The sequence below is a fragment of the Schistocerca serialis genome, chromosome 4, assembly GCF_023864345.2.
Source record: "Schistocerca serialis cubense isolate TAMUIC-IGC-003099 chromosome 4, iqSchSeri2.2, whole genome shotgun sequence".
NCBI classification, from domain to species: Eukaryota; Metazoa; Arthropoda; class Insecta; order Orthoptera; family Acrididae; genus Schistocerca; species Schistocerca serialis.
Window position 1 is genome coordinate 732,235,228 of NC_064641.1, and position 27,862 is coordinate 732,263,089.

At 40.1% G+C, this 27,862-nt stretch overlaps 1 protein-coding gene across 6 annotated transcripts in view; it reads right to left on the reverse strand.

Annotated features, from left to right (window-relative positions):
* Nucleotides 1-27,862, reverse strand: part of LOC126473250 (ribonuclease 3) — a 313,037-nt gene that overhangs the window by 24,589 nt on the left and 260,586 nt on the right. For 4 of the 6 annotated variants that reach the window (XR_007586426.1, XR_007586425.1, XM_050100177.1 and 1 more), the window contains exon 22: nucleotides 16,022-16,186. Coding sequence is in view for 4 of the 6 variants with exons in the window: in XM_050100177.1 (XP_049956134.1) it covers nucleotides 16,023-16,186 (164 nt within the window). In the remaining 2 variants the exon portion in view is untranslated. Of the gene's footprint in view, nucleotides 1-15,640; nucleotides 16,187-27,862 lie in introns of those variants that run through there. The other 2 variants (XM_050100178.1, XM_050100175.1) reach the window with 1 other exon arrangement.

Here is a 27,862-nt window from a genome sequence, read left to right on the forward strand (position 1 = left end):
CCACAGCACAGTCATGGGCACCCATATGGCACCCTCTTATGCCAAGCTGTTTATGGGACATCTAGAGGAAACCTTCCTAACCTCCAAAAACCCCAAACCTCAGGTCTGGTTTAGGTTCATTGATGACATCTTCATGATCTGGTGGACTCAGAGCCAAAACACTCTATCCTCATTCCTTCATAACCACGTCGACAGCTGCTATCCCTTCCAAAAAAAGCCCTCCATGGAATGCCCAGATGTAAGACCTGCCCAATCCACCCATCCAGCACTTTCTATTCCAGTCCTGTCATGACTTGACTTATTCTATCAGAGGCCAGGCCACCTCCAAAAGCATAAATGTGATATACTAGCTCTGTTGCAATCATTGCACAACTTTTTATATTGGTATGACTACCAATCACCTGTCTACGAGTATGAATGGCCAACCCTGAACTGCGGCCAAGAACAAAGTGGATCACCCTGCAGTGCAACATGCAGCTAGACATAATATGCTTGATTTTAATGGCTGCTTTACAACCTGGGCCATCTGAATCCTCCCTCCACAACCAGCTTTTCTCAACTGTGAAGATGGGAGTTATCCTTACAACACATTCTCTATTCCAGAAATTACCCCACCCTCACCCTGTGATAACCTTCTGTCCCACACTCTCTACCCAAAATTTCTTGCCCCCTCTATCCTACAACCTCCTCCAAATTCGTGTCCCCTCACTCTTATTGTTTTCACTCTCTGCCAGTGCATCCAACAGTCTTTTCCCCTCTCTGCTCCTTGCCTTTTATGCTCCCCCCCGCCCCCCCCTTCTCTCTCTTCCACAGCCTCCTGACGCTGTCTGTGCCCTGTCCTACTACTTTCTGCAGTAGTCCATGCATGTTCTGCCTAACAGCACTCTTCTCTCCCCCCACCTGTACACCCTTCCCCATTCCCGATTGGTGCTTTCATTTAACATTACAGTTGGACTCTAGCTAAAGTGACTAGAGGTAGCGGACATGTGTGCATGAGGTGTGCCGCCTGTGTGAATATGTGTGTGTTTTCCTTTCTTTTCTGAAGAAGGCTTTGGATGAAAGCTTACTGTGTAACAGTCTTTCGGTTGTGTCTGTCTCCAACTCAATGTCTCATCTCTATGGTAAGTAACAATCTATCCTTCTCATAATTGTTGATATTCCAACATGGATTTTCCATTGTTTGATTTCATTTATTTTCTATTGTATTCCTTTCCTTGTTTAAGTCAACCATTTCCCATGCTTCATCTTAAAACTCTCAACATCTTCTGATTGTTTCAATTTATCCATTTCCCATCTCCGTAATTCCCTACTATTTTGCAGTTTTTTTCAGTTTTTGTCTGTTGTTCATGACCAATACATTATGGTCAGTGTCCACACCTGCTTCTGGAAGCATCTTACAGTTTAAAATCTGGTTCTTAAATCTATGTCTTACAATTATATAATCAATTTGAAACATTCCAGTATCCCCAGGTGTCTTCCATGTACACAACCTTCTTACATGATCCTTAAACTAAGTGTTGGTGATAATTAAATTATTCTTTGTGCAAAATTCTACTAGGAGGTAGCCTCTCACATTCACTTTCCCCAGTTCATGTTCTCTATTTTCCTTCTCTTCCTTTTCCTGTTTTCAATTTCCAATCACCCATCACAATTAATTCTACATGTGCTATAACTATATGAATAATTTCCTTTATCTCCTCATACACTCTGCCAATCATCTGTGAAGCTAGTTGGCACATGAAGTTATACTACTGTGGTAGCTGTTGGCTTTGTGTCTATCATGAGTACAATAATGTGTTCATCATACTGTATCTGCATATCTGCTTTCTTATTCATTAGTAGATGTACTCCTGCATTACCCCTCTCTGATTCTGTGTTGATAATTTTATGTTGACCTGACCAAAAGTCATGTTCTTCCTGCTAATACACTTTACTAATTCCCACACTATCTATCATTGACCTATCCATTTCCAAGTTCTCTAATGTACCTACCCAATTAAGGGATGTAACATTCCATGCTCTGACCCATAGAATGCCAGTTTTGTTTAGTCTGATGATGACTTACTGCTGAACAGTTCCCATCCAAAATGTGAATGGGGTACTATTTTACCTCTGGAATATTTTACCCGAGAGAATGCCACATCATGTAATCATACAGTAGATCAGCATGTCCTCAGGAAAAAGTCATGGCTGTAGTTCCCCTTTGTTTTCAGCCATTCGCAGTGCCAACAGAGCAACATCATGTTGGTTAATGTTATAAGGTCAGATTAGTCAATCATGCAGACTGTTGCTCTGCAACTGCTGAAAAGACAGCTGCCTCTCTTTAGGAACCACAGATTAATCTGGCCTCTTCACAGATGCTCCTCCATTGTGGTTGGCACATGTGGTATGTTTTTTCTGTATTGTTTCATGTGTTAAAGTCATTCAAAAAGTAACTAGCCAGAAGCTGTAAAACAAAAACCACTGAAGTGATTGTAGCCATTGTTTACAGAAGAAGGTGAGGTCCCTGTAAGAGCACTGAGCCTCCCATTGCTAGAGGATCATTGGCACATACCCATGGAACAACATAATGAGCGTGTGCCTACATTTACTGTCCATTGCAGTCACTAGTGCTGAAAACAGAGAAATGGAGACTTCAAAAGAAGAGCAAAGGGGTGTAGTGCATTTCCTTACAATGGAAGGAATGCGGTGAGCAGAAATTCATTGAAGAATGGAAGAAACACTGGAGAGCACTGCATGTCTGTTGTAAGGGTCAATGTGGCACAAGCAATTCAAGAAAGGATGGGTGCTGTTGGCCAGTGATACACAATCTGGAATGCCACACTGAATTACCAGCACTATCGTCCAGCAGATGGGTGCCTTAATTATTGAATACTGGAAAGTTATAGTCGTAGCCATTGCCCTAGAGGTCAGGATGAATGTTAGAATTGCAACTAACTTTGAGTGATCTCCTTACGCATGTGCTATTTTTCAATGACTTTCTATTTCCTGCACTCCCTTCACTGCAAGGAAATTCACTACACTTCTTTGCTCTCCTTTTGAAGTCTCCATTTCTCTGCTGTCAGCGCTACTGAGTGAAGTGGATGGTTGATGTGTTTGCACCAGTCTCCCTCTAGCAGTGAGTTTGGGGCTGCATCACTTTTATAGGGACTACATATTCTTCCAAAAACAATAGCATTACAATCCTTTCAGAGGTTCTCTTTTTACAGCCTCAGGCTCATTTCCTTTCGAATGCCCCTAGTATACAGCTCATTTAAGTAACATTTTTCAATAATGCTTCATTTTTGTTGAACCTGCCCAACATTTTGCAAGATTTTCTAAATATATGTAGGAAAAATTGCAGAAAATTAATTTTTATGGGAGGTATGGGGAGGGGGTTGACTGGCCTTGTCATTTCTGCCAAAGGTGAAGGATCACCTCAGTGCAGCTCTGTTCATGATTGTGTCTCAGGCATGGAAGTAACCTCCCACGAGGATCAGCACCTACATAAATTATATTCAATTACTTTAAAGGGCCATTACTAAAAGCAAACTAATCTACAGTCCAAACTCAGTCTTAAGAGAGACATCCCAGATGATGGATGAACAGGTGTACAAATAGGCCTAGTTCATAGCTAACACAGTAAGCCTTTACCCCACAAAGATTCACATTACGCAATTTCAAACAAGAAAAAAATAATGTGCTAGCATGAGAAGTAGACAGTAATGGTTACACAGTAAATGAAAAATTGTGTGGCAGATTCTCTGGTGCCCATTTGAGTAACAAGTTAAAATGGAGTCAACAATAGGTAAACTAATCAAGAAACTCATTTCAGTTTGTTCTACACTTGGAAGTATCTCTCACTGTATTAACCCAAAGGCAAGTTTTGGTTTGTTTTTCATATTTCCAATCCTTACTGTTTTATGAAATTATCTTCTGGGGCAGTGTCTGTCTTTGTCACTTTTCTTCCAGGAGAAAAAAAAAAGTATCCTTGACATAAAAAAATTGAGATGAAAGAGTTAAGCATTAGATTCACATACAGGTTCTTTATCAGTCATTCAGTAGCACTACACAATTGACTTTCTCAGTACACTCAATTTACCAATTTTACAAAATTACATTTTTGCGATTTTATGTTCATATTTGTCATTTCTGAAAATTCTTCTACTGGAAAAAATGGGTTTGTTAATAAGAAGCTGTGCAACTTTTTCTTAAATAATTTGATTGCTATGCTTGGGGTGTGTTTACACAATTTTTATAGATTTTGATTGCAATAGCTGGTATTATATGGTAAGGGCAGAGATACACAGATTGTTCTATTGTAATCATGTATTTGATTTGTTGCAGTGTAATTCTGGTCAGGTACTGTAAGCATCTCAGGTAAAGTAAAAATCTTATACTTAATGAACAGTGGTTTTCAATGCGCTCACTCCCTATCCTTGCCATTACTCTGATTATACATACTTTACAATCTAGCTGTTACATGTTCAACATGGGAGTTCAGTATTAGTTTCTTGCCAAGTATAATGCCTAAAATTTTTACATTTTTTCTGTCTTTGATAGACTGAACCATGCATTCAGGATCTTGTTCACATTTTGTAGTAAACCATTTATGTTAAACCATGATGTTGCACTTTCTTCCACCAAATTCATACTGCTGATAAGATTTTCAAATACCTGGTTTACAGACAGAAAAGTTGTGTCATCTGCATGCGTACATGTCTTTATGTCTGTGCTTTCCAGTGGCACGTCATGTTGCACCTCAAGTGTGTTTGACAGCTGACTTCCTGAATACACCTTCTGCTTTCTTTTATAGAGTTATTAAAGTTTTGCCACAAATTCCACAGTATCAGGTTTAGAGAGCAAAACAGAGTGGTCAACAAAGTTGAAGCTCTCACTCAGATCACAGAAATCACCTGTGTGTTTTTGTGATGCTCAAAATCTAATAAAATGTCTATCGCTAAGAGTTCTATGGCATGCAAAGCTGGTCTTTCCTTTCTGCAACCAAACTGTGTGGTATTTAACATATTCACTTCTGTGTACTCATACATTAGCTGATAGGTGATGCTGTCAAGGATTAGTGAATTGGCCTGTAGTTTTCAGGCTTGGATTTGCTACATTTATTAAAGACTGGAGACATTTTGGATAGTTTGAGGGGATCAGGAGAAACATCTTCTGTGAAACACAAGTTTGTGTTATATCTTTCAGTAGGTTTGTGACTTAGTAAAAATATTTTTTCTATATTAATTTTTCATTTCCTTAGCAATTTTAAGAACTTCCTCTTGGCACACCTCCATAAAGTTGCTTAATGAAGATCTGGACTGCTTATGATTATGGTTTGTATTATTAAGATAATCGATATATGTTTATCTTATGGTAAGTCTCCCCTGACCCGTGGTTGTGGGTGACTTTTATGAAATCTGTCCCTTTTCCTTGACCTCTCCAGTCCGTTTCCTACACCCTTCTTTCCCCTTCAACCCTTCTGTCTGAAGAAGGAGCCACTGGCTCCAAAAGCTTGCCAATTACAACAGTCTTTTATTTGTGTGTTCTCCTGCTGCTTGGTGAGTAGATTTTTTTGTATGTCAATAATTGGTTTTTGTTGTTGTTATATTTACATGTTTATTTATTAACATTTTGATTTCCTCTATATAGTTTACAAAGCATTTGTTGAATGTATCTGCTGGTATTGGAAATGTGTTATCAGAATTTATGACTCCACCTCTAATAGTATTGATCATTGACCAGGCTCTTTGCACTGGCTTTTACTGCTTTTTATTAAGTTAGTGTTATATCTTTGTTTAGTCAACTGTATATGTTTCTTGTATAGTTTCTCAGTGATGTGTTGCAAATCCTTAATTTTAAAAACAAAGATGATGTGACTTACCAAATGAAAGTGCTGGCAGGTCGACAGACACACAAACAAACACAAACATACACACAAAATTCAAGCTTTCGCAACAAACTGTTGCCTCATCAGGAAAGAGGGAAGGAGAGGGAAAGACGAAAGGATGTGGGTTTTAAGGGAGAGGGTAAGGAGTCATTCCAATCCCGGGAGCGCAAAGACTTACCTTAGGGGGAAAAAAGGACGGGTATACACTTGCGCACACACACACATATGTGCGAGTGTATACCCGTCCTTTTTTCCCCCTAAGGTAAGTCTTTCCGCTCCCGGGATTGGAATGACTCCTTACCCTCTCCCTTAAAACCCACATCCTTTCGTCTTTCCCTCTCCTTCCCTCTTTCCTGATGAGGCAACAGTTTGTTGCGAAAGCTTGAATTTTGTGTGTATGTTTGTGTGTCTGTCGACCTGCCAGCACTTTCATTTGGTAAGTCACATCATCTTTGTTTTTAGATATATATTTCCTACGTGGAATGTTTCCCTCTATTAAATCCTTAATTTTGTTAGAATTATTATCTTTGCTAAGTCTTTTTAACAGCAGTAATTTATTTTTTAGATTCTCCAATTTTTGTGATGTACCACAGTTTACCATTTCTTGTTTTTTGGAACAAGATAAGCATCTGGCATTCTTGTTAAATAATTGTGAAAGGTTTCAAAACTAAATGGTCACTGGTGCCACATATTAGAAGCAATCAGCCCCAGTCACTTGAGATCAACCATTGTGTTAGTCTTCTCAAAATGTATTGTGATACTATTAAGATACTTTTGGACTTTGAGAAATTTCTACAGTCTTGTTCCTTTTAAATATTAAATGTTTTAACACTAATATTAACATGCAATATGCAGTGATGTGAGAAAATAATTTCTTTTACCTTGGTAGAACACATCATGAGGACAGTTAATAAAAACATTATCCAAACATGCTTTTAGTCTGGTAGGTTCTGAATTCACACTATGGAAATTATGCTGCCTCAGGATATTTGGTAACTTTTTTTACACTAGGTTTGTTACATGTTATATAAAAGTTTTAATTTATATCTCCACCAGTTATAGTTGCATGTTCTTTCCACTTTGTTATGCAGCAAAGTATAGTCTGTAAGTTAGGCCTACCTAAAAAGTATTTTCATCTGAGTTGGGGGCATGGTAGATACAAACAAAAATAACTTTCATTACTTTTTCATAGAAATGCATTGATTGGTGTGCAGAACTGATTGTACACAGAAATGAGCTTGGCCCTTTGGTTCTGTGTTGAGTGGAAGGATTGAATCAGAAACTTCGAAGGTTCTTTGACAAGCTAGGCTGTGCTTCCTGGACTTGCACCATAGGGTTGAGAAATGTATGTTCCCGTAAATGGGTCTGGTGTGCACTAGACATCAGAAGCTGTTACTCTGGTAGCTGACTGTTTGTGAGGTGCACACAGGAGTTTTTTAGATTAGGCAACTCTCCATTCAAAAATCCAGATAATGACAGCTTAGGAAACCCAGAAGCCTCAGTGTAAGATTGAAAGAAATGCCTCCCACGGGTGAGAGTATTAGAATCCTAACAGTAAACTTCCAAAGTATTCACAACAAAGTGACAGACTTTGAAGCTCTCATGAAAAGCAGTGAGGTACTAGATACAGAAAGTTGGTTGAAACATGAAACTGATAGCAGTGAGATTATTGAGCAAAATTTAAGTGTATGTCGATAGGATAGGCAAATGGAAAATGGATGTAGTGTATTTGTTGCAGTAGGCAAAAAACTCAAATCCATCCAGATAGAAATTGAAGCTCCATACGAGATTGTTTGAGCAAGACTCAGTATCAGGGGTGGATATAAAATGATAACTGGATCCTTCTGTCACCCACCAGACTCATCTACTACTGTCACCAAAAAATTTAGAGAAACTTTAGTCTGCTTGTATGTAACTTCCCCAATCATACTGTAATTGCCAGTGGATACTTTAATGATCAAACAATCAGGTGTTAGTGGTGGGCATGATAAAGACATCTTGTGAAAAATACCTAAATTTCTTCTCTGGAAACTACCTAGAACACTTAGTTAGGAACCCCACTCATGATAAAAATATATTAGATCTAATAGCAACAAAGAGACCTGACATCTTTGAGGATGTCCATTTTGAAACTGGTATTAGTGATCATGATTCAATTGTGGTAACAGGGATTACCACAGTACAAAGGATGTTCAGTAAACTAGATAAAAATCAGTAGTGTCATTTCTCAGTGAGGAAGTTCAAACTTTCAGCACAAGGGAGGATCATGTAGAGGAACTATGGCTCAAGTTTAAAGGTGTAGCTGACCATCCACTGGATAGATATGTACTCAACAGAACAGTTCATAATAGGAGGGAACCTCCACGGTATATAGTCACTGCAAAAAAACTCCTGAAGAAACAAAAATTACTGCGTAAGAGGTGTAAATCAAAGCTTAAGGCTATAGATAGAGAGATGTTGAATGAAATGTATTTGGCTGTCAAGAGCAATGTGTAAGGCCGTCAGTGACTACTGTAGCAGAATATTATCAAATAATATTTCACAAAACCCAAAGAAATTTTGGTATATGTAAAGGCTGTTAGTGTCCAGTTCCTAGCAAATAAGACGGAACAGAAATTGAGGATAGCAAAACAAAAGCAGAAATGCTCCTTTACAAATGAAAATCCAGAAGAATTGCTCCAATTTAATCATCATACCACTGACAGGATGAATGAAATAAGTGTAGTGTCAGTGGTGTTGAGAAACAGCTGAAATCATTAAAGTTGAACAAATATCCAGGGCCCCATGGAATTGCTGTCAGATTCTATACTGAACTTGTGGTTGAGTTAGCCCCTCTTCTAACTATAACCTATCGTACAAAACACCATGCCCAGTTCTTGGAAAAAAGCACAGGTCACACACGTCTACAAGAAGGGTGGTACAAGTGATCCACAAAGCTACTGTCCAATATCTTTGGCATCAGTTTGTTGTAGAAACTTAGAAAATATTCTGAGCTGGAAGATAATGAGGTACCTTGAACATAATGACTTACTCCATGCCAACCAGCATGGATTCCAAAAACATTGATCGTACAAAACCCACTCACATTTTTCTCATATAACATACTGAAAGCTTTGGATCAAGGTGGACAGATAAATGCAATATTTCTTGATTTCTGAAAAACGTTTGACTCGGTACCACCTCTATGCTTATTATGAAAAGTACAATCATATGGGGTATCATGTTAAATTTGTGGCTGGGGCGAGTACTTGTAGGTAGGAAGGACACAACATGTTATTTTGGATGGAGAGTAATCACCAGATGTAGAAGTAACTGCAGGTGTGCCCCAGGGAATTGTGCTGGGACCCTTGCTGTTCATTTTGTACATTTATGACCTTGCAGACAATATTACTAGTAACCAGACACTTTGCAGTTATCTATAATGAAGTACTATCTGAAAGAAGATAAATATTCAGTGAGATCTCAATAAGATTTCAAAGTGGTGCAAAGATTGTCAGCTTGCTTTCAATCTTCAGGAATGTAAAATTGTGCACTTCACAAAATGAGAAAAACATAGTATCCTATGACTATAATATGAATGAGTCATTGTTGGAATCAGCCAGCTCGTACAAGTACCTGGGTGTAATACCTTGTAGGGGTATGAAATATAAAGATCACATAATGATCACAATGATATGAAATATAATGATCCATTCCTGGATAAAGCAGATGGTAGAGTTCAGTTTATTTGTAGAATACTGGGGAAGTGCAGTCAGTCTACAAAGGAGACTGCTTGCAAATCACTCGTGTGATCAGTTCTAGAATTTTGCTCTAGTGTGTGGGACCCCTACCAAATAGGCTTGACAGATGATATTGAATGTATACAGTGAAGGGCAGCACGAATGGTCACAGGTTTGTTTGATCCATGGGAGAGTGTCACGGAGTTACAGAACTGGAAGACTCTTGAAGATAGATGTAAACTATTAATGAATTCTATTAACAAAGTTTCAAGAACTAGTTTAAAGGGTGATTCTAGGAATATACAACAACTCCCTAAATATTGCTCACATAGGTATCATAATGATAAGATTAGAATAATTACTGCATGCTCAGAGGCATTCAAACACTCATTCTTCCCGCACTCCATATGTGAATGGAACGGGAAGAAACCCTAATAACTGGTACAGTGGGATGTACCCTCTGCCATGCACCTCACAGTGGTTTGAAGAGTATAGATGTAGACACAGTAGATTTAGAAATATTAGTCTGCCTCAAAAATCTGTTTTTAATGTAAAAGGACTTAAGTATAAGCTAAATGAATTAGAACTTTTAATGAATATCAACAACGAACTGTCGGATGCCAAAACACTGTGTATTACTCAACACTTGATGAGGTCTTACTAAATGAAGTTGAGTTATCACAATTCAGACTGGTGCATCACTTTTCAAAGAAAGTCTTCAGAGGTGGAGGAAGTTGCACATTTGTAAAAATCAGTGTTGCAGCTACACTATTGAAAAAGACATAAAACTGTCAGGTATTGAAATCAAGGATATCAATGTTTATGTACTATCAGTTTGTATATCTCCTTTGGGCTGCTTGTGTTCCTTTTATAAAAGTTTCACACCAGTGTCAGCAAAAGTGGTAAAAAGAAAACCATCAAGGGTGATTTTAATATCAGTTTCCTTACAAGTGATGAGCTGTCTACTTTTAAAAATTTTATGAACTGTTACTGTTGTGACTCGCCGATCTTTCAAAGTGCCGCCGCGCAGTTACGCGTGTCCTCTACATGCGGCGCTGTCTGCCAGCCATGCAGCGGCCAGCCAGCCATCGGCCGCTAGACTTGAACTCAGTTATGATTTGACTGTTAAAGTGTACACACGTCTTACTCTGTTTACTTGATCTGTGACTTTCATGTATTGTGTCTTCCTTGAAATATATTTGTTCAACTTGAAGTTATTACACAATTAAAAGACACTTACACATAAGCTTTTGGCCACAGCCTTTGGCAGAAAAAGAAAGAGAAACACACACCATTCATCCACATGAGCAAGCGCACCTCACACACATGTGGCTGGCAACTCTGGAAGCTCAGACCAGAATGCAACAATCACGTGAAATTTAAGCAGCAATCTGGAGGGGGCAGGGAAAGGGAAGGGATAGCAATGAACATGTGGCGGGAGAGAGGAGCGCTGTCTGGCAGAGTGTACAGGCACTAGACTGACAACAGGCGTGCTTCATCAGGAGGTTGTGGTGCAGGGAAGTGTGGAAAATGGAGTGAAAAATGAGAGGGACAGAAAAGATGGGAGGGTGCATTTGCAGAGTGTGGCAAACAAAAGAGGGTGTGAGGTGAGGATGGGGAGAAGGTGATAAGGCAGAGGGAGTAGAAATTGTTGGGTGGAGGGTATTGGGACAGAACGTTTCCTTAGGGCATACTGCCCCACACCCTCCATCCAACAGTTAACAATAATAGCCTCAGTTTTGGTTCTAGGAGATAAAAAGTTTAGGTAACATAACTTTTTAATCAATTTAGATATATAGCATGACATTTGGAAACGGAGTTCATGTCTAGCAGTCTGTTATTGAAATGTAGCCTCTTTTGCAGCACGCTCCAGATCATAACTGCAATCTTTAGCTTAAAAAATCTTTTATGTTTAGTGAAGCAGTATAGCATTAATAGCACTCCTAGTTTTAATTCCTTTCACATGTCTTTCATATCACCACTTCTTTATTTGAAACAGAAAATTCACCAATACACTTTCATTGTTAATGTCACAACACAATTTCAAAAATTTGTTTTCCTGTTTCACATTAACATTAAATGCACACTTTCTTTTGTCCATTGCTAAATGATGAAACAAAAAATGAATAGATATAAAATGATCAAAGACATACAGATGAGTTACTTCACTCATGAATACAACATAAACACATTGCCCTCTTTCTGTTGCCAGGTGACTAACAGTATTCGAAAAGTTGTGGCAGAATTGGTAGTCACAACTCCCATTCTACGTCAGCTCTTGCTCCAATGTCAGCTGACAGATGCACTGCCAAACGAGAACCTTTAAAAACGTGTGGAACATATTGGACTAAAATTAAAAAAGTACTTGCCAGTCATAAACTTCTCACTTTCTGGACACTTTTGCAAACATGAACATTACTCCGGACAGCACAAAAAACCAGGACTATCCAGGCTAATCCTGGATGTGTGTTGAGCCTATATAATGTCACACATCAGAAGAATTTATGGATTTACAAAAACACAAACAGTAAACTTCAGGTCACAAGGATTCCATTTGCAATGAAATTAAACTTAAATGGTTCAAATGGCTCTGAGCACTATGGGACTTAACATCTGTGGTCATCAGTCCCCTAGAACTTAGAACTACTTAAACCTAACTAACCTAAGGACATCACACACATCCATGCCCGAGGCAGGATTCGAACCTGCGACCGTAGTAGTCGCGCGGTTAAACTTAAATGTTGTCTGTAGTATACTGTGAATTCTGTGCCAGTTGAGGCTTTATCAAAAACAAGATAGAACAAGTCTTTTCAAGATAAATGATTCTCTGCAGCTGTATTGCTCCACTCTACAAAGAATTCTCCAGCAAAAACAATTTTTTATTTATAATAAATGAAAAGCACCAGTTTGCTTTTGTTCTACAATATTTTTTTTGTACTTCATTATTCTGTCCTCAAAAATTTATTCCAGCTTATTACTGCATTCATAGATCTAGTTTTAATTTACTGCTACAAGTGCATAACACATTTCATTGTTTATTTCTTGAAACTTACATATTGAATGTTCATAAGTAATTTCACATTTTACTATTGCTGAAAATCGGACTCGTGCCTCTACACATGCTAGCCACTGAAAATCGCATTGCTGTATTGGAACATAAAAATGAAAATAAAGTTGCTGCTTTTTGTTGGTGGAATAGGCGCCTATCAAGCACAACGATGGTGGAAATGTACTGGTATGACAACTAAATGCCTTGCATAAATTGGATTTAGTAATGCAACTGATTTAAAAAGTCTTAACTTACAATCAAGGGTATTACTGATAATTAATGATAGGTGGAGTAACCAACAAACATTCAAATAATGTAAGTCCACTGTGGGATATCAATAATATTAGGAAAAGGATAGATTGCTACACGTCATAAAGATGACACACTGAAGTGCAGATAGACACAATAAAAAGACTGTTATACATTCAGCTTTCACACACACACACTCACACACGCACACACACACACACACACACACACACGACCCATGTCTCCATCAGCTCCAACTGCATTGCTGCTACATTGCGAGCGTGCGTGACCCCCCCCCCCCCCCCCCCCCCCCCACACACACACACAACTACATTGTTACTCAAGATCATGAATCAGGTTGATTGATGGTATTTTCATGATCTGGACCCAGGATCAAGATATTGTACTTTACTCCTCCACATCAACAATACATTATCTCCAACCTGCTTCACCTGGTCCTCCTCTGCTCAGTACACCGTACTTCTTGAGCATTTAACTTCACCTCTCTGGTGGCTTTATAGAAACTCTGTCTGTGTCAAGTCCACTACTTGTCGGCAATACCTTCACTCTGATAGCTACTTGCTTTCCATTTTAAAAAGTCTCTTCGATACTGCATGGTCACCCATAGATGGTGCATCTGCAGTGTGCTGTCCAGTGTGCTGAAGGTGTTATTAAAGCCTTCGAGCTAGGCACTATCCTCCAAAACTAGTTCACAAACAGATCTCGCATGGTATGAGGTTCAATTCAAAACTGATGCTTCTAGTTTTTGTGCTGACTCTGAGTGTTTGTGTCAGATTATGTTGACATAGTACTAATTTCTGTCTTCCCAGTAATAATCCTGTTGGGTTCATTGTCCTGAACCAGAATAGCAGCAGCAGGGTAGCACTCCAAAATGGTGTCTGACATTGAGGTGCAAACAAAGCAGAGATGTGCTACTGAATTCTTCACTGTTGTTCAAATTGCCTCAATTTAAATCCATCAATCCATGCTACAGATGTGTGAAGTCAATACGGTACATCTGCATACATACACTACACACCACCATCTCTGCTAGTCATTCCCTTAACTGTTCCACTTAGAGTGAGGGAGAAAGCACTGTTTATATGCTTCTGTATGAGCTCTGATTCATCTTATCTTGTCTTTTGCAGTCATTATGTGAGATGTACGTTGGTGGCATTATAATCGGTCTTTAGTCTGTTGTAAATGCTTGTTCTCCAAACTCTCTCAGTAGAGTTTCGCAAAAAGAAACAGGGATTTGCATTTAAGTTCAGAGAGTATTTCTGTAAACTTGCGCATTGACTGAATGTAATGGAAACAAATCTAGCAGCAGGCCTCTGAACTGACTCGATATCTTCTTTACGTCTGATTTGGTGTGGATTCCCAACACTTTAGAAATATTCAATAATGAGTCGCACAAGTGATCTCTTACTTGTTTGCTGCATTTCATATTACTTTGCAATAGATGTGAGTAATGTGAGGCAGTGGGTACTACATATCACTTGTTGTGAAAAGAATGCGCTTGACTCTGCTCAGCAGCCATTTCTTATAATGAACAGTGTCTTGATTAACTTATCCATGAAAATAGGTGGATTGCGCCTAAGGAGTTATGTGCACAGCTGACTGTAGGCAGTAATGCTTTAGATGAGGTGTTATACACCTTAGTCTCGCAAAGTGTGTTGATCAATTCAGTGTAACTGTGTGTGCGTAGTTTGTTTGTTTGTTAATTAGCTCTGAATAAGGACTAGCACCTTTTTCAGTCTGGTACATGAATAGTTATCTTCAATCTTTTCTCTTATTTATAATCAACAAATTATTAAACTCAGAAAATACTTTCTAAGCTCTGTATGTTGTGTTTTACTTGCTGCTTCTGCATTTTCTCATCACATATGTGTTACATGCATTTTTTATCCCCTCTTTAGTGTTTTAACTGTATGCTGACATATATCACCACATTATTTCAAAATGCAAAATAGCCCACAAAATCACAAAAATTGAACTGTTTCACAGAGACATGTAATTCTCATTTCTATACCTGTTGTGTGTATCACATAAGGGTTTTTGAAAACTGTGCAACAGCGTACCACATATACTCTGCCCTCTGAATGCCATATGTAAAACACATCAATAAAATTATATTTTAAGTCCTTGTTTAAGATGCAGTTACACACATTTGTGAAATATTTAATGAATGAGAACAAAATTAATGCAGTGCGAGATCAAGCTTGATCACTAAGGCACCAAACCATAATCTAGGTAGAATCGAACAATGGGAACTCCTGGTAGGAATATCAACAATGCAGGAAAAGATAGATTGCTACTTACTGTAAAGATAACATGTTAAATTGCAGACAGACACAATTAAAACACACTTACACATAAGCTTTCAGCCATAGCCTTCTTCAGAAAAAGAGAGAGACACCGTTGATTCACACAAGCAAGCACACCTCATGCACATACAACCACCAACTCCAGCGGAGTTGGCTGTCAGGTGTGTGTGAGGTGTGGTTGTTTGTGTGAATGAATGGTGAATGTTTCTTTTATTATGGGAAAGGTTCTGGCTAAAAGCTTATATGTAAGTGTCTTTTTACTGTACCTGTCTGCAACTTACTGTGTTATCTTTATGGTAAGTAGCAATGTATCTTTTCCTACATTTTTATAATCTAGGTAGATAATTTTTAGGTTTCATTATGACAAAAGCATAATTTACAGTATTTTTATATGGAACAGGAGAAGTGTGATAAAAATTACACATACTGGAAAACAACAAATAACATTTCATTGACTTCTTTACAACCACATCAAGTACAAAGGTCACAGCTCTTTTAAACAGGCATTATTTGTTTTATTAACATTCTAGATTTTGCTCCCTTAAGACAGAAGAGAATAATGTCAGGCAGTGTTGCATGTTAACATATCACATTTTGAATGCATCAGTCTAGATTTCTGGATATTATTATGTGCACTGTGACTTACACATCTTGCTTTAAAGAAACATATGTACAATACCTCACAATAATATGACTCACTTTAAACAGAGATCAATGGTGAACATGATATGCATTTCATAAAATAACACCGACTAGCGACTTTTTGTTGGTTATCTTGAGTAGTCACAAGCAAATGATTCAAACATACATTATTCCTTTCGTGGAGTTCGATCTGCACTCAGGCGCCTGTTGCCTTCAGATGGAGTACGAGAAGCTCTTGATTTGTGTGGCATTGAGGCGCGCTTGGGCCAAGTTTGTCTTTTCATGCTTTTAGCAATAACCCGTTTCTGATGGTCCAACTGTGGGAACAGCCCTACAAGAGTAATAAAGGATTACATGAGTTTACATGCTTCCAATAATGGTTTATTGTAATGCAATCATTCAATCTTAGAAAATACTCAAATTAGAACTCATTTTAGGAATGTATATTCATTTAACAGCAGTAATGATTAAAACTGGTCAAACTCCTACATTTTAACTGAATTATGAGTTAGTACAACTGAGGTGACTGCTAATGCCATCTGTTATAATTTGCTAAATAATGGAGCTTATATCTGTTTCCATTCTCATCCCACAGAGGCCACTAGTAATAGGGTGTATTTGTAACCAAGCAGTCTCGAGCGCAAAAACCTAATAAACTTTAGGCTAAATAAAAGAACAAGAGATTTTCTGCTACAAGAGAGCTTCAATTTTGGGGTCTAATAACCCAGGTAATGTAATTTTGATTTAAAATGTTGAAATATATTATTATAACAATGAAAACAATCAATTATTGATAAAATTATTTAATTGGATAGATATATTATTACCTAATATATTATTAACTGGATAAACATATGAATAATATGCTAACAATTTCAACATATTCAGTTATTGTTTACAGGTGCTGAAACCTTAATTTACATATGAAATTTAATACTGAGATAGTTATAAATATGCAAAGAGAGTTTTCATTAATGGAATACCAAAATACAGGAATCATTACACAAGGTGACATAATACTGTCTCCTGAACTCTCTGAAAGAAGCCACATGACTTACCACACGAAAGTGCTGGCAGGTCGATAGGCACACAAACAAACACACAAAATTCAAGCTTTCGCAACCAACGGTTGCTTCATCAGGAAAGAGGGAAGGAGAGGGAAAGACGAAAGGATGTGGATTTTGAGGGAGGGGGTAAGGAGTCATTCCAATCCCAGGAGCGGAAAGACTTACCTTAGGGGGAAAAAAGGACAGGTATACACCCGCTCCCGGGATTGGAATGACTCCTTACCCTCTCCTTTAAAACTCACATCCTTTCGTCTTTCCCTCTCCTTCCCTCTTTCCTGATGAAGCAACCGTTGGTTGCGAAAGCTTGAATTTTATGTGTATGTTTGTGTGTCTATCGACCTGCCAGCACTTTCGTTTGGTAAGTCACATCATCTTTGTTTTTAGATATATTTTTCCCACATGGAATGTCTCCCTCTATATATATATATATATATATATATATATATATATATATATATATATATATATATATATGTTGTGCCTAGACAAGACAGCCTAGACACAATGAGAGGAAGCTGAAAGGCACGCGCTAAGCTAAAGTAGGATGGCGTGAGGTCTGAAACAGGATACGTAATGAATGCTATAAAGAAAAGTACGTAGCTTCTGGAATACTTAACTTTAATCCATCCTTTTGGTACATCTGGAGATTGTGGCGATACAAGTGAGACTCTTTAGATACATGCAATGTTACTAATGGCGCCTTGCTAGGTCGTAGCCATTGACTTAGCTGAAGGCTATTCTAACTATCTGCTCTGCAAATGAGCAAGGCTTCATCAGTGTGCATCGCTAGCTACGTCGTCCGTACAACTGGGGCGAGTGCTAGTACGTCTCTCTAGACCTGCCGTGTGGTGGCGCTCGGTCCGCTATCACTGAAAGTGGCGACACGCGGGTCCGACATGTACTAATGGACCGCGGCCGATTTAAAGCTACCACCTAGCAAGTGTGGTGTCTGGCGGTGACACCACTATATATATATATATATATATATATATATATATATATATATATATATATATATTTGTTTTGTCTTCCATGTGAGTCTGACCAAGGGATCAAGTGTTTGGCTTCTGTTGACTCTTCCAGTTGTTTCAGGTAAGCATGCATATATATATATATATATATATATATATATATATATATATATCTAAAAACAAAGATGATGTGACTTACCAAATGAAAGTGCTGGCAGGTCGACAGACACACAAACAAACACAAACATACACACAAAATTCAAGCTTTCGCAACAAACTGTTGCCTCATCAGGAAAGAGGGAAGGAGAGGGAAAGACGAAAGGATGTGGGTTTTAAGGGAGAGGGTAAGGAGTCATTCCAATCCCGGGAGCGGAAAGACTTACCTTAGGGGGAAAAAAGGACGGGTATACACTCGCACACACACACATATCCATCCACACATATACAGACACAAGCAGACATATTTAAAGACGTTTGTTATTGTCGCTGTTGCATCTCGAAATCTTTCCTGTCGTCTTATTTTCTCTTTCTGCGTTTACCAGTAGTCTCACTTTCTATTCACCTTCCCTTTTTACCGTAATACAATTTTATCCCGCCTATATATACTCTATAATACGTAACCCACTTCCAAACCATAACCAAAAAATTTTTATTTTGCGCTTTCAACAATACCGCTAACCGTTTCTAGTTCAATAACAGCTGCCTTCACGTATTAAACAACCATTTCGGCTAGTTCTAATAACTTTTACTTTATTTCCACTTCCGTTTTTCGTACATCACTGATCATTTTTAGCCGCTCTCCACCGGTTTTAACGTCATTATTTACAATTGTTAGCCCCATTTTCGTAATCTTTCACCACAACACCACGCCTTTTAATACATTTACACGTTTTTTCGAAATTTTCCCGAATTTCTCCGTCCTTTAACGTGTTTTAGCGGCAACACAACCACCTAACCTTCATGCACATCGCTGTCTACCAACCCAAGTTCACCACAGGATCAACTTAACCAACACATTTTCGCATTTTTTCATACCAGATCTCCAGTTATTTTCTAGTTCACCCTTATCTCTCCCCATATATTTTTATCTTTCATTTTCATTTCAACCTCATGTTACACTTTCCACCTTCTAATACCATGTCACCCTCACAACACCCCCACAACGACCCCATTAAGTTTTATTTACATTCCCTCCGCAAACATGCCTTCACCCTAGCCAGATTACGCTCACATATTTTATTTTCTCAGGCTTGTCTGACATTTGGCATAACCCCCAAAGGCTGGTCTTTAAATATGTCTGCTTGTGTCTGTATATGTGTGGATGGATATGTGTGTGTGTGCGAGTGTATACCCGTCCTTTTTTCCCCCTAAGGTAAGTCTTTCCGCTCCCGGGATTGGAATGACTCCTTACCCTCTCCCTTAAAACCCACATCCTTTCGTCTTTCCCTCTCCTTCCCTCTTTCCTGATGAGGCAACAGTTTGTTGCGAAAGCTTGAATTTTGTGTGTATGTTTGTGTTTGTTTGTGTGTCTGTCGACCTGCCAGCACTTTCATTTGGTAAGTCACATCATCTTTGTTTTTAGATATATATTTCCTACGTGGAATGTTTCCCTCTATATATATATATATATATATATATATATATATATCACAAGAACCAACAACATGCACCTTCTCACACACGTTTTCAGAACAGAATTTAATTTACATTTTGGAGAACGTAGTTTGGAGACATGTTAACAGTATGACTTGCTACAAATGTCTCTAAGAAGTACAGAATCAGAATGAGAGAAAAGGTGAATGCTAAGAGACAAAGACCTGCACCTTTGGACAGCTGAAAAAGCCAGATGCAAATGAAAAATGAATTTGGGAATGCTGCTGGAAGTGAAACATTTTTCACAATAGGTTTTGTATACAGCAAAGCCAACCAACTCCACAAATACATACCACTATCACGTTTTAGTCCAGGCAATTGTGAACACAAAATCCTGGAGTCCACGACTCTAAAGGAGAATCCAATATTCATATGTTGTCAGAGGATATTGTTGGATGGGAATCATAGGAAGTACTATCATGTTTATACGCTTACCTCAAACAACTGGAAGAGTCAACAGAAGCCAAACACTTGATCCCTTGGTCAGACTCACATGGAAGACAAAACAAAAATATGAATTTGGTATACTTTTGGCACTATGATGTTCATGTATGGAAATTATTTGAAACAGCGGAAATAAATTTCCTATACCTGGACATGCATTCTTACCTTGTGACCACGAGTTTGGTGTTATAGAAAAGGAGCAGAAGATTAGTATTTAATGGATCACTGACAATGAAGTGAGATGGAGCACAAGCTCAGATTAGGGAAGTTTGGCTGTGCTCTTTTGAAGGAGTCATCCTGGCATTTGCATCAAGCAATTTAGGGGAATCATGGAGGACCTAAAACAAGATGGCCGGATGTGGCTTTGAACTTTCATCCTCGCAAATGCGAGTCCAATGTGCTAACCACTGCGCTACCATGCTTGCTTGTTATGGAAAAGAAGAAAAGAAAAATTCCTGCTATATACCAGAAGGTTGGTACAAATTAGTAGAAACACATGCAAGATGAAACAGCCTTTTCATGTGAAACAGATGGTACAGAAAGACTTTGTGTCAACTGAAAATATGAAGATCTATCTAATATTTAGAAATAAAGACACTGTTAACAACACTGTCAGAATACAAAAAGCTGCAAGTACCATGATTACCCAATGTTTATGAGGAAAACACTGCACTGCATATTCAGGAAAATACTGCATGGCATATTCGCACAAACAAGAAATGGAACAATACAAAGAAGTAAACACTGCAAAGTAAGGCAAGATATCCAACACATGTCTATCAATTCTCCACCAATACTACCTACCAATTAATGAAGATAGACAGGAGAACCTGAGCAATCTGTGCCAATTCATACCTGAAGAACACCAAAAATTTTACGCTGGACTGAGAAGCAAAGTGTCTTTACAATGCAAACTAAAGGGTAGACAAGTGACAGATCAACAAATACATGAGCAGCAGCAGCAGCAGCAGCAGCAGCAGCAGCAGCAGCAACAACAACAACAACACTCTGAAACTGAAAGTGAGTCATAAAATTCATGGGACGATGAAGATTATGGGTAAAAAAAAAAGGTATTGTGGTTTATCAGGTTCATGAAGTGAAATAATTAAACTGTAGTTGGTGTATTTATATTTATTTTGTGGACCAAACATTAAGGTATGCTACCAAAAATTGCTCTATATTATTAACATTGAAAGTGCAAATATAAATAAAAAAATTTAATCATAAACTGTAAAATATTACCAGTTAGCATTTTATTAAATATTTCAGAAGTAAAATTCTGTGAGTTATCAAGTTCATGCACCAGGCTACAGAATTTAAGTATTAAGTCACGCTGAATTATAAAGAAAACAATACAGGGGAGATGTTGATCGTTACATTCCACCCTGGATTTTCCATTGTTTGAATTATGAATGAGGAGAAAGGTAAAATAAAAGTTATGAAACAAAGTACAATAGTAGGTGAAGGGCGAATTGTGTGATGGCCTGGGTTCATGTTTACCTTACATCTTAAGTTAACTGGACAACAGAAGAAATGGTACAAGTTGGAGAATGCATTTGAATGTATAAGACCAAAGGTACACTGAGTGAGACTGGATAGTGAGACAGGGTGCGGGGCAGGGGGTTTACAACACACGTATTTTAGGAATGTAGCAACACAGTTCTTGGCATCTGTACTCAAATAACACTGTTCGACAAGGGTTCTGTTTCTTGGCTTTACCAAGGGAAATTCAAATATGTAAAGAAAATATCACTGAAACTTCCTGGCAGATTAAAACTGTGTGCCGGACCGAGACTCGAACTCGGCAGGAGACAAGATACTGGCAGAAGTGAAGCTGTGAGGACGGGGCGTGAGTCGTGCTTGGCTAGCTCGGATGATAGAGCACTTGCCCGCGAAAGGCAAAGGTTCACAGGTCCCGAGTTCAAGCCTCAGTCCGGCACACATTTTTAATCTGCCAGGAAGTTTCATATCAGCACACACTCCGCTGCAGGGTGAAAATATCATTGTCAGGGATACTTTTTATGTAATATGTATACATATATATGTATATTCACAATTCATGCCAAACACAGGGATGCTACAGAGAAATACGAGTATGTTGCTGCATCCAATAGTGATGGAATATGACAATTTCTTGTTCAACAGGAGGTGGGAAGAATCGGACACCATTGGGTTATCCCCCGCCACAATTAAGACCACCTGGAATAGCTCATTAACTCGAAGGGCAACAGCTGGTTGCTGCCTCGGCAGTAAAACTTCACCCTTCCCAGAGACAGATGCAATGAGTTTACACCAGTGATGTTAGCCGTAGTTTGTGTCAATCTTAACGAATAGGTATTTTGGCTGACAAGTAACCATCTCTGTCATATTTCTGAGCACAGTTTAACTAATAAGTTCCGGTGCTAAAACTGATTTAGCCTGGTTTCGAAGGTAAATTGACTGCTTGTTTGTACATATCAGTGTTACTCTAGTTCTCTAGTATTAATGTAGTACAGGTGTATTACTGAAGAGGTATTTTTAAATTTTCAGAAATGCCACTTCATAGTGGATGTCGATATAAGACAACTTCTGCTATATCTGTGGGAACTTCACCTTTGTCAGAAATAGGAAGAAAATTTCAAAAGTCATAAAGAAAGCATTCAAACACTACTTTGGAGTAGAGGTAGGAGACCAAGATAAAGAATGGGCACCACATTTCTGTTGTGCAACATGTTACTGCAAACTAATTCAGTGGTGGAAAGGTAAAGAGAAGGTGGAGTTGTTCGCTGTGGCCATGGTGTGGAGAGAGCCCAAGGGCTACATTACTGATTGTTATTTGTGCCTAACAAAAATTCATGGTCTTACAAACAAAAAATCAAAGAGGCACATTGTTTACCCAGATCTGCCTTCAGCAAGAATGCCAGTGCAACATTCTGACAACCTTCCAGAACCTTCGAGAGGTCCAGGACAAATTCGGAGTGACAGTGAAGTACGCAGTACTGAATAAATCATGGATGATGAGCCTTTATATCACTGCGCAAGTGAGTCATCGCCACATTTGTTAACACAAGCAGATTTAAATGTTTTAGTATGTGATCTAGGACTAAGTAAACAAAAGGTGCAGCTGCTTGGTTCAAGATGCCAAGAGTATAATATACTCCACCAAAGTACTAAAATCAGTGTGTTCAGGCATAGAGAACATGGCTTTACTTCCTATTTTCCAACTGATGGAGCATTGACATTTTGCAATGACATTTCTGTCCTAATGAAAGTGCTGAACTTCACTTATTTTTCACAGGAGTGGAGACCTTTCATAGATGCGTCGAAAACAAGTCTCAAGGGTTTTTCGGTCCATAACCGAAATAAAATACCCTCTGTTCCAGAAGCTTACAGCAGCTGTACCAAAGAGAATTACAAATGCGTACAAAGGATGCTAAATTCATTACAATCCAATGAATACAAATGGAAAATGTGCAGATTTCAAAGTAATTGCTAGGTACTGGGAGTGCAACAAGGCTACACAAAGTATGCCTGTTTTCTTTGCGAGTGGGATAGTCGAAACAGAAATTCTCACTACATGAAAAAGAAATGGGCTAGGCAGAGATGGAAAGTGGGCAAAAAGAATGTACAACGTGAAAGCCTGGTAGCTCCTGAAGATATACTACTTCCATCGTTTCACATCAAACTTGACCTAATGAAACAATTCGTAAAGTCCATGGATCCAACAGGCATGGGTTTGCATGTTTAGCTACCAGATTCCCCCATCTTTCAGCTGCAAAAATAAAGGAAGGTGTATTTGTGGACCGATAAATCAAGGAGCTGCAGAAATATGCAAATTTTTAAGCATGTTTAACTGACAAAGAAAAGACGGCGTGGGATTGTTTCAAGATAGTGTCGGGAAACTTCCTTGGAAGAAGAAGAAGAGCTACTAACTACAAAGCAATGGTGAATGACATGATCAAAGCATATCAAGATCTGGGGTGCAATATGTCTTTGAAGGTACATATGATGCACTCTCACCAGGACTACTTCACAGAAAGTTGTAGTGACGTATCGGATGAATATGGCAAAAGATTCCATAAAGACATTTCTACGATAGAAAGGCGTTATGAAGGGAAGTGGGTACCTTCTATGTTAACAGAGTATTGCTGGAATATCATTCGAGGGAAGAAAGATTCACAATACAAGAGAAAAAAAAGTGATGTGTATTACAATATAGTGGCTCATTTTTTGTCAATTTTCTGTCATTTGTCACGTCAAATAAATGCTACAAAGTGTATAGACAAATTTTACTCCCTTATATGTTAGATCTCACCCTCCATTAGTGTGATGAATTTATCATAAAAACGTGAATTAGGTTGGTTGGTTTGTGGGGGTTGAAGGGACCAGACTACAAAGGCCATCAGACCCTTGTTCCACGGCAAAAAAAAAAAAAAAGGCAATTGAGAGGACAAGGGACGACACAGAACCAGAAAGACACAGACAAAGACCATACAAAAGGAATTAAAATCACACAAAGTGTGACCATGTTTGGCCGACCATGAAAACAAAAAAGGAAAAGCCAACCACCAAGAAACACTCTAAAAACCACAGACTAAAACCAGAGGCCAAAGGCCAGACTCAACATTAAAAAGGACATGAACCCTTAGATTGAGCTATAAAAGCCCCCTGCATGAATAAAGCTCAAAACTAAATCTGCCATGGCAGCATCATCCGATAAAAGTGCACGGAGCGTATCAGGCAGTGCAAACATCTGCCTCAGTGTGGTTAAAAACAGACAGGCCAACAAGATGTGGACCACTGCCAACACTAATCCACAGCAACAGAGAGGTGAGTCCTCACGGCGCAAGAGATGACTGTGCATCAGCCAGGTGTGGCCAATGCATAGCCGGTAGAGAACAACTGAGTCCTTGTGAGAGGCTCGCAAGGAGGAGCACCACACACCTATAGTCTCCTTGACGACTCGAAGTTAGTTGGGTGAAGGCAGGGTGCGCCATTCTTCACCCCAGGTACCAAGTACCTTCTGCCGCAAAACTGACTGGAGGTCACACTCCAAAAGGCCAATCTCCAAGGCCGATGCACCGACAGCTTGTTTCGCCAGCGTGTCAACACATTAATTACCCGGGATGCCGACACGACCCGGGGTCCACAGAAAAATGACGGAGCAGCCGCAACGGGCAAGGGTATGGATGTACTCCTGGATAGCCCATCACCAGACGAGAGTGAAGAAAACACTGGTCGATAGCTCATAAACCACTCACAGGGAGTCACTGAGCAAGAGCAGATATGCTCTAGGGTGCGAGAGATGGTGACCAGCTCTGTAGTGAAGACACTGCAGCCAGCCGGCAATGAGTGTTATTCGTTATGATCCCCTAGAGTAAGAGCATAACTGACTCAACCAGCGACCATCGAACAGTCGGTATAGACCACGTCAGAGCCTTCAAACGCGGCAAGGATTGAAAGAAAGTGGTGGGGAAACGCTTCATGAGGGACTGAGTCCTTCGGGCCCTGTGTCAAATTGAGCCGAAGGCATGGGCGGGGCACACACCAAGAGGCCTGGAAAAGAGGTGGAAGAGGGAAAACCTCAAGCCCAGAGAGAAGAGCTCTGACGCAAACCGCGATCATACACCCTGACCGGGGCTGCCGTTCCGGGAGGTGGACAACAGACTGAGGGAACAGGAGACGATAATTCGGATGCCTGGGCAAGCTACAAACGTGTGTAGCATAAGCGGCCAGTAATCATTGGTGCCGGAACCGCAATGGAGGGATACCTGCCTCCACAAATATGCTGTTGACACAGCTTGTCTGGAAAGCTCTAGTGGCGAGTCAGATCACACTGTGAAGAATGGGGTCCAGCAACTGCAACACGGAAGGGGATGCCGAACTGTAAGCAAGGCTCCCATAATCTAGACGGGACTGAGTTAACGTCTGGTACAGCCATAGAAGGGTAGACCGATTGGCACCCCAGCTGGTGTGACTCAAGCAACGAAGAGCGTTAAGATGCTGCCAGCACGTCTGTTTAAGTTGCCAAATATGAGGGAGCCAAGTCAGCCAGGTATCAAAAACCAATGCGTCTCCACCACAGCAAGAAGTTTGCCGTCAAGATAAAGCTGTGGCTCAAGGTGAACAGTGTGTCGCTGGCAGAAGTGCATAACGCAGGTCTTGGCAGCCGAAAACTGGAAGCCATGTACTACAGCCCAAGACTGCGCCTTGTGGATAGCGCCCTGCAGCTGCTGTTCAGTAGCTGCAATTCCAGTGGAGCTATAATATAGGCAAAAGTCATCAGCATACAAGGAAGCTGAGACAGACGTTCCCACCACCGCAGCAAGCGCATTAATTGCAATTAAAAAAGAGGCAGACACTTAAGACAGATCCTTGCAGTACCCCATTCTCCTGAACCAAGGAGAAACTATGGGAGGCCGCAACTTGCATGCAGTAGGAACAAAGCAACAGAAAATTTTGTATGGGAATTGGGTGCGGACCCCGAAGACCCCAACCATGAAGCATAGAGAGGATGTGATGTCACCATGTCATATCGTATGACTTCCGCATGTCAAAAAAGACGGCGACCAGATGCTGACGGTGGGCAAAGGCCGTATGGATGGCAGACTCCAGGCACACCAGATTATCGGCAGCAGAGCGGCCCTTACAGAACCCACCCTGAGACGGAGCCAGAAGGCCCCGAGACTCAAATAGCCAACTCAATCTCTGGCTCACCATGCATTCGAGCAACTTGCAAAGAACGTTGGTGAGGCTAATGGGGCAGTAGCTGTCCACCTCCAGTGGGTCCTTGCCAGGTTTCAACAAGGGGATTACGATGCTTTCCTGCCATTGCGACGAGAACTCACCCCTTCGGCTCAATTTGGCACAGGGCCCGAAGGACTCAGTCTCTCATGAGGCCTTTCACCACACAGATACAGTTGAAAAGGTCTAGGAGGCGTCACTGGCATTCCACCAAGAGGTGTTTGAGCATCTGACAGTGGATGCGATCTGGCCCGGGAGCCATGTCAGGGCAAGTGACTAGGGCACTTTGGAATTCCCACTCACTGAACGGAGCATTGTATGATTCAGGGTGGCTCCGACGTTCCAACTGCTCTCAGAGGGAGCGGAAGGCCAGTGGGTAATTCGCAGAAGCGGAACTCTGAGCAAAATGCTCCGCTAAGCGATTTGCAATTGTGTCAGAGTCAGTACAGACTGCTCGACTCAGTGAAAGCGCAGGTACGCTGACGGGGGTCCAATAGCCATAGAGTCGCCTAATCTTGGCCCAAACCTGCGATGGAGAGGTATGGACACCAATGGTGGAGACATACCTTTCCCAGCACTCCTGCTTCCATCGGCGAATGAGGCGGCGGGCTCGTGCACTGAGCTGTTTAAAGGCAATGAGGTGTTCCAATGAGGGATGCCGCCTGTGACATTGGAGGGCCTGCCTGCGATCTTTAATCACCTCAGTGATTTCGGGCGACCACCAAGGCACAGTCCACCGCCGAGGGGACCCAGAAGAACAGGGAATGGCAGATTCTGCGGCAGTAACGATGCCGGTGGTGACTGAGTGAACTACCGCATCAATGGCGTCGTTGGAAAGAGGCTCAACAGTGGCAGTGGAGGTGAACAAGTCCCAGTCAGCCTTATTCATAGCCCATCTACAGGGGCGCCCAGAAGAGTGACACTGTGGCAGTGACAGAAAGATCGGAAAGTGGTAACTACCGCACAAGTCGTCATGCACACTCCATTGGACAGATGGTAATAGGCTAGGGCTGCAGATTGAAAGGTCGATGGATGAGTACGTGCCATGCACCACACTGAAATGTGTGAAGGCACCATTATTTAAAACAGAAAGGTTGAGCTGTGCCAATACTTGCTCAACGATGCTGCCTCAGCCTGTTGCCACTGATC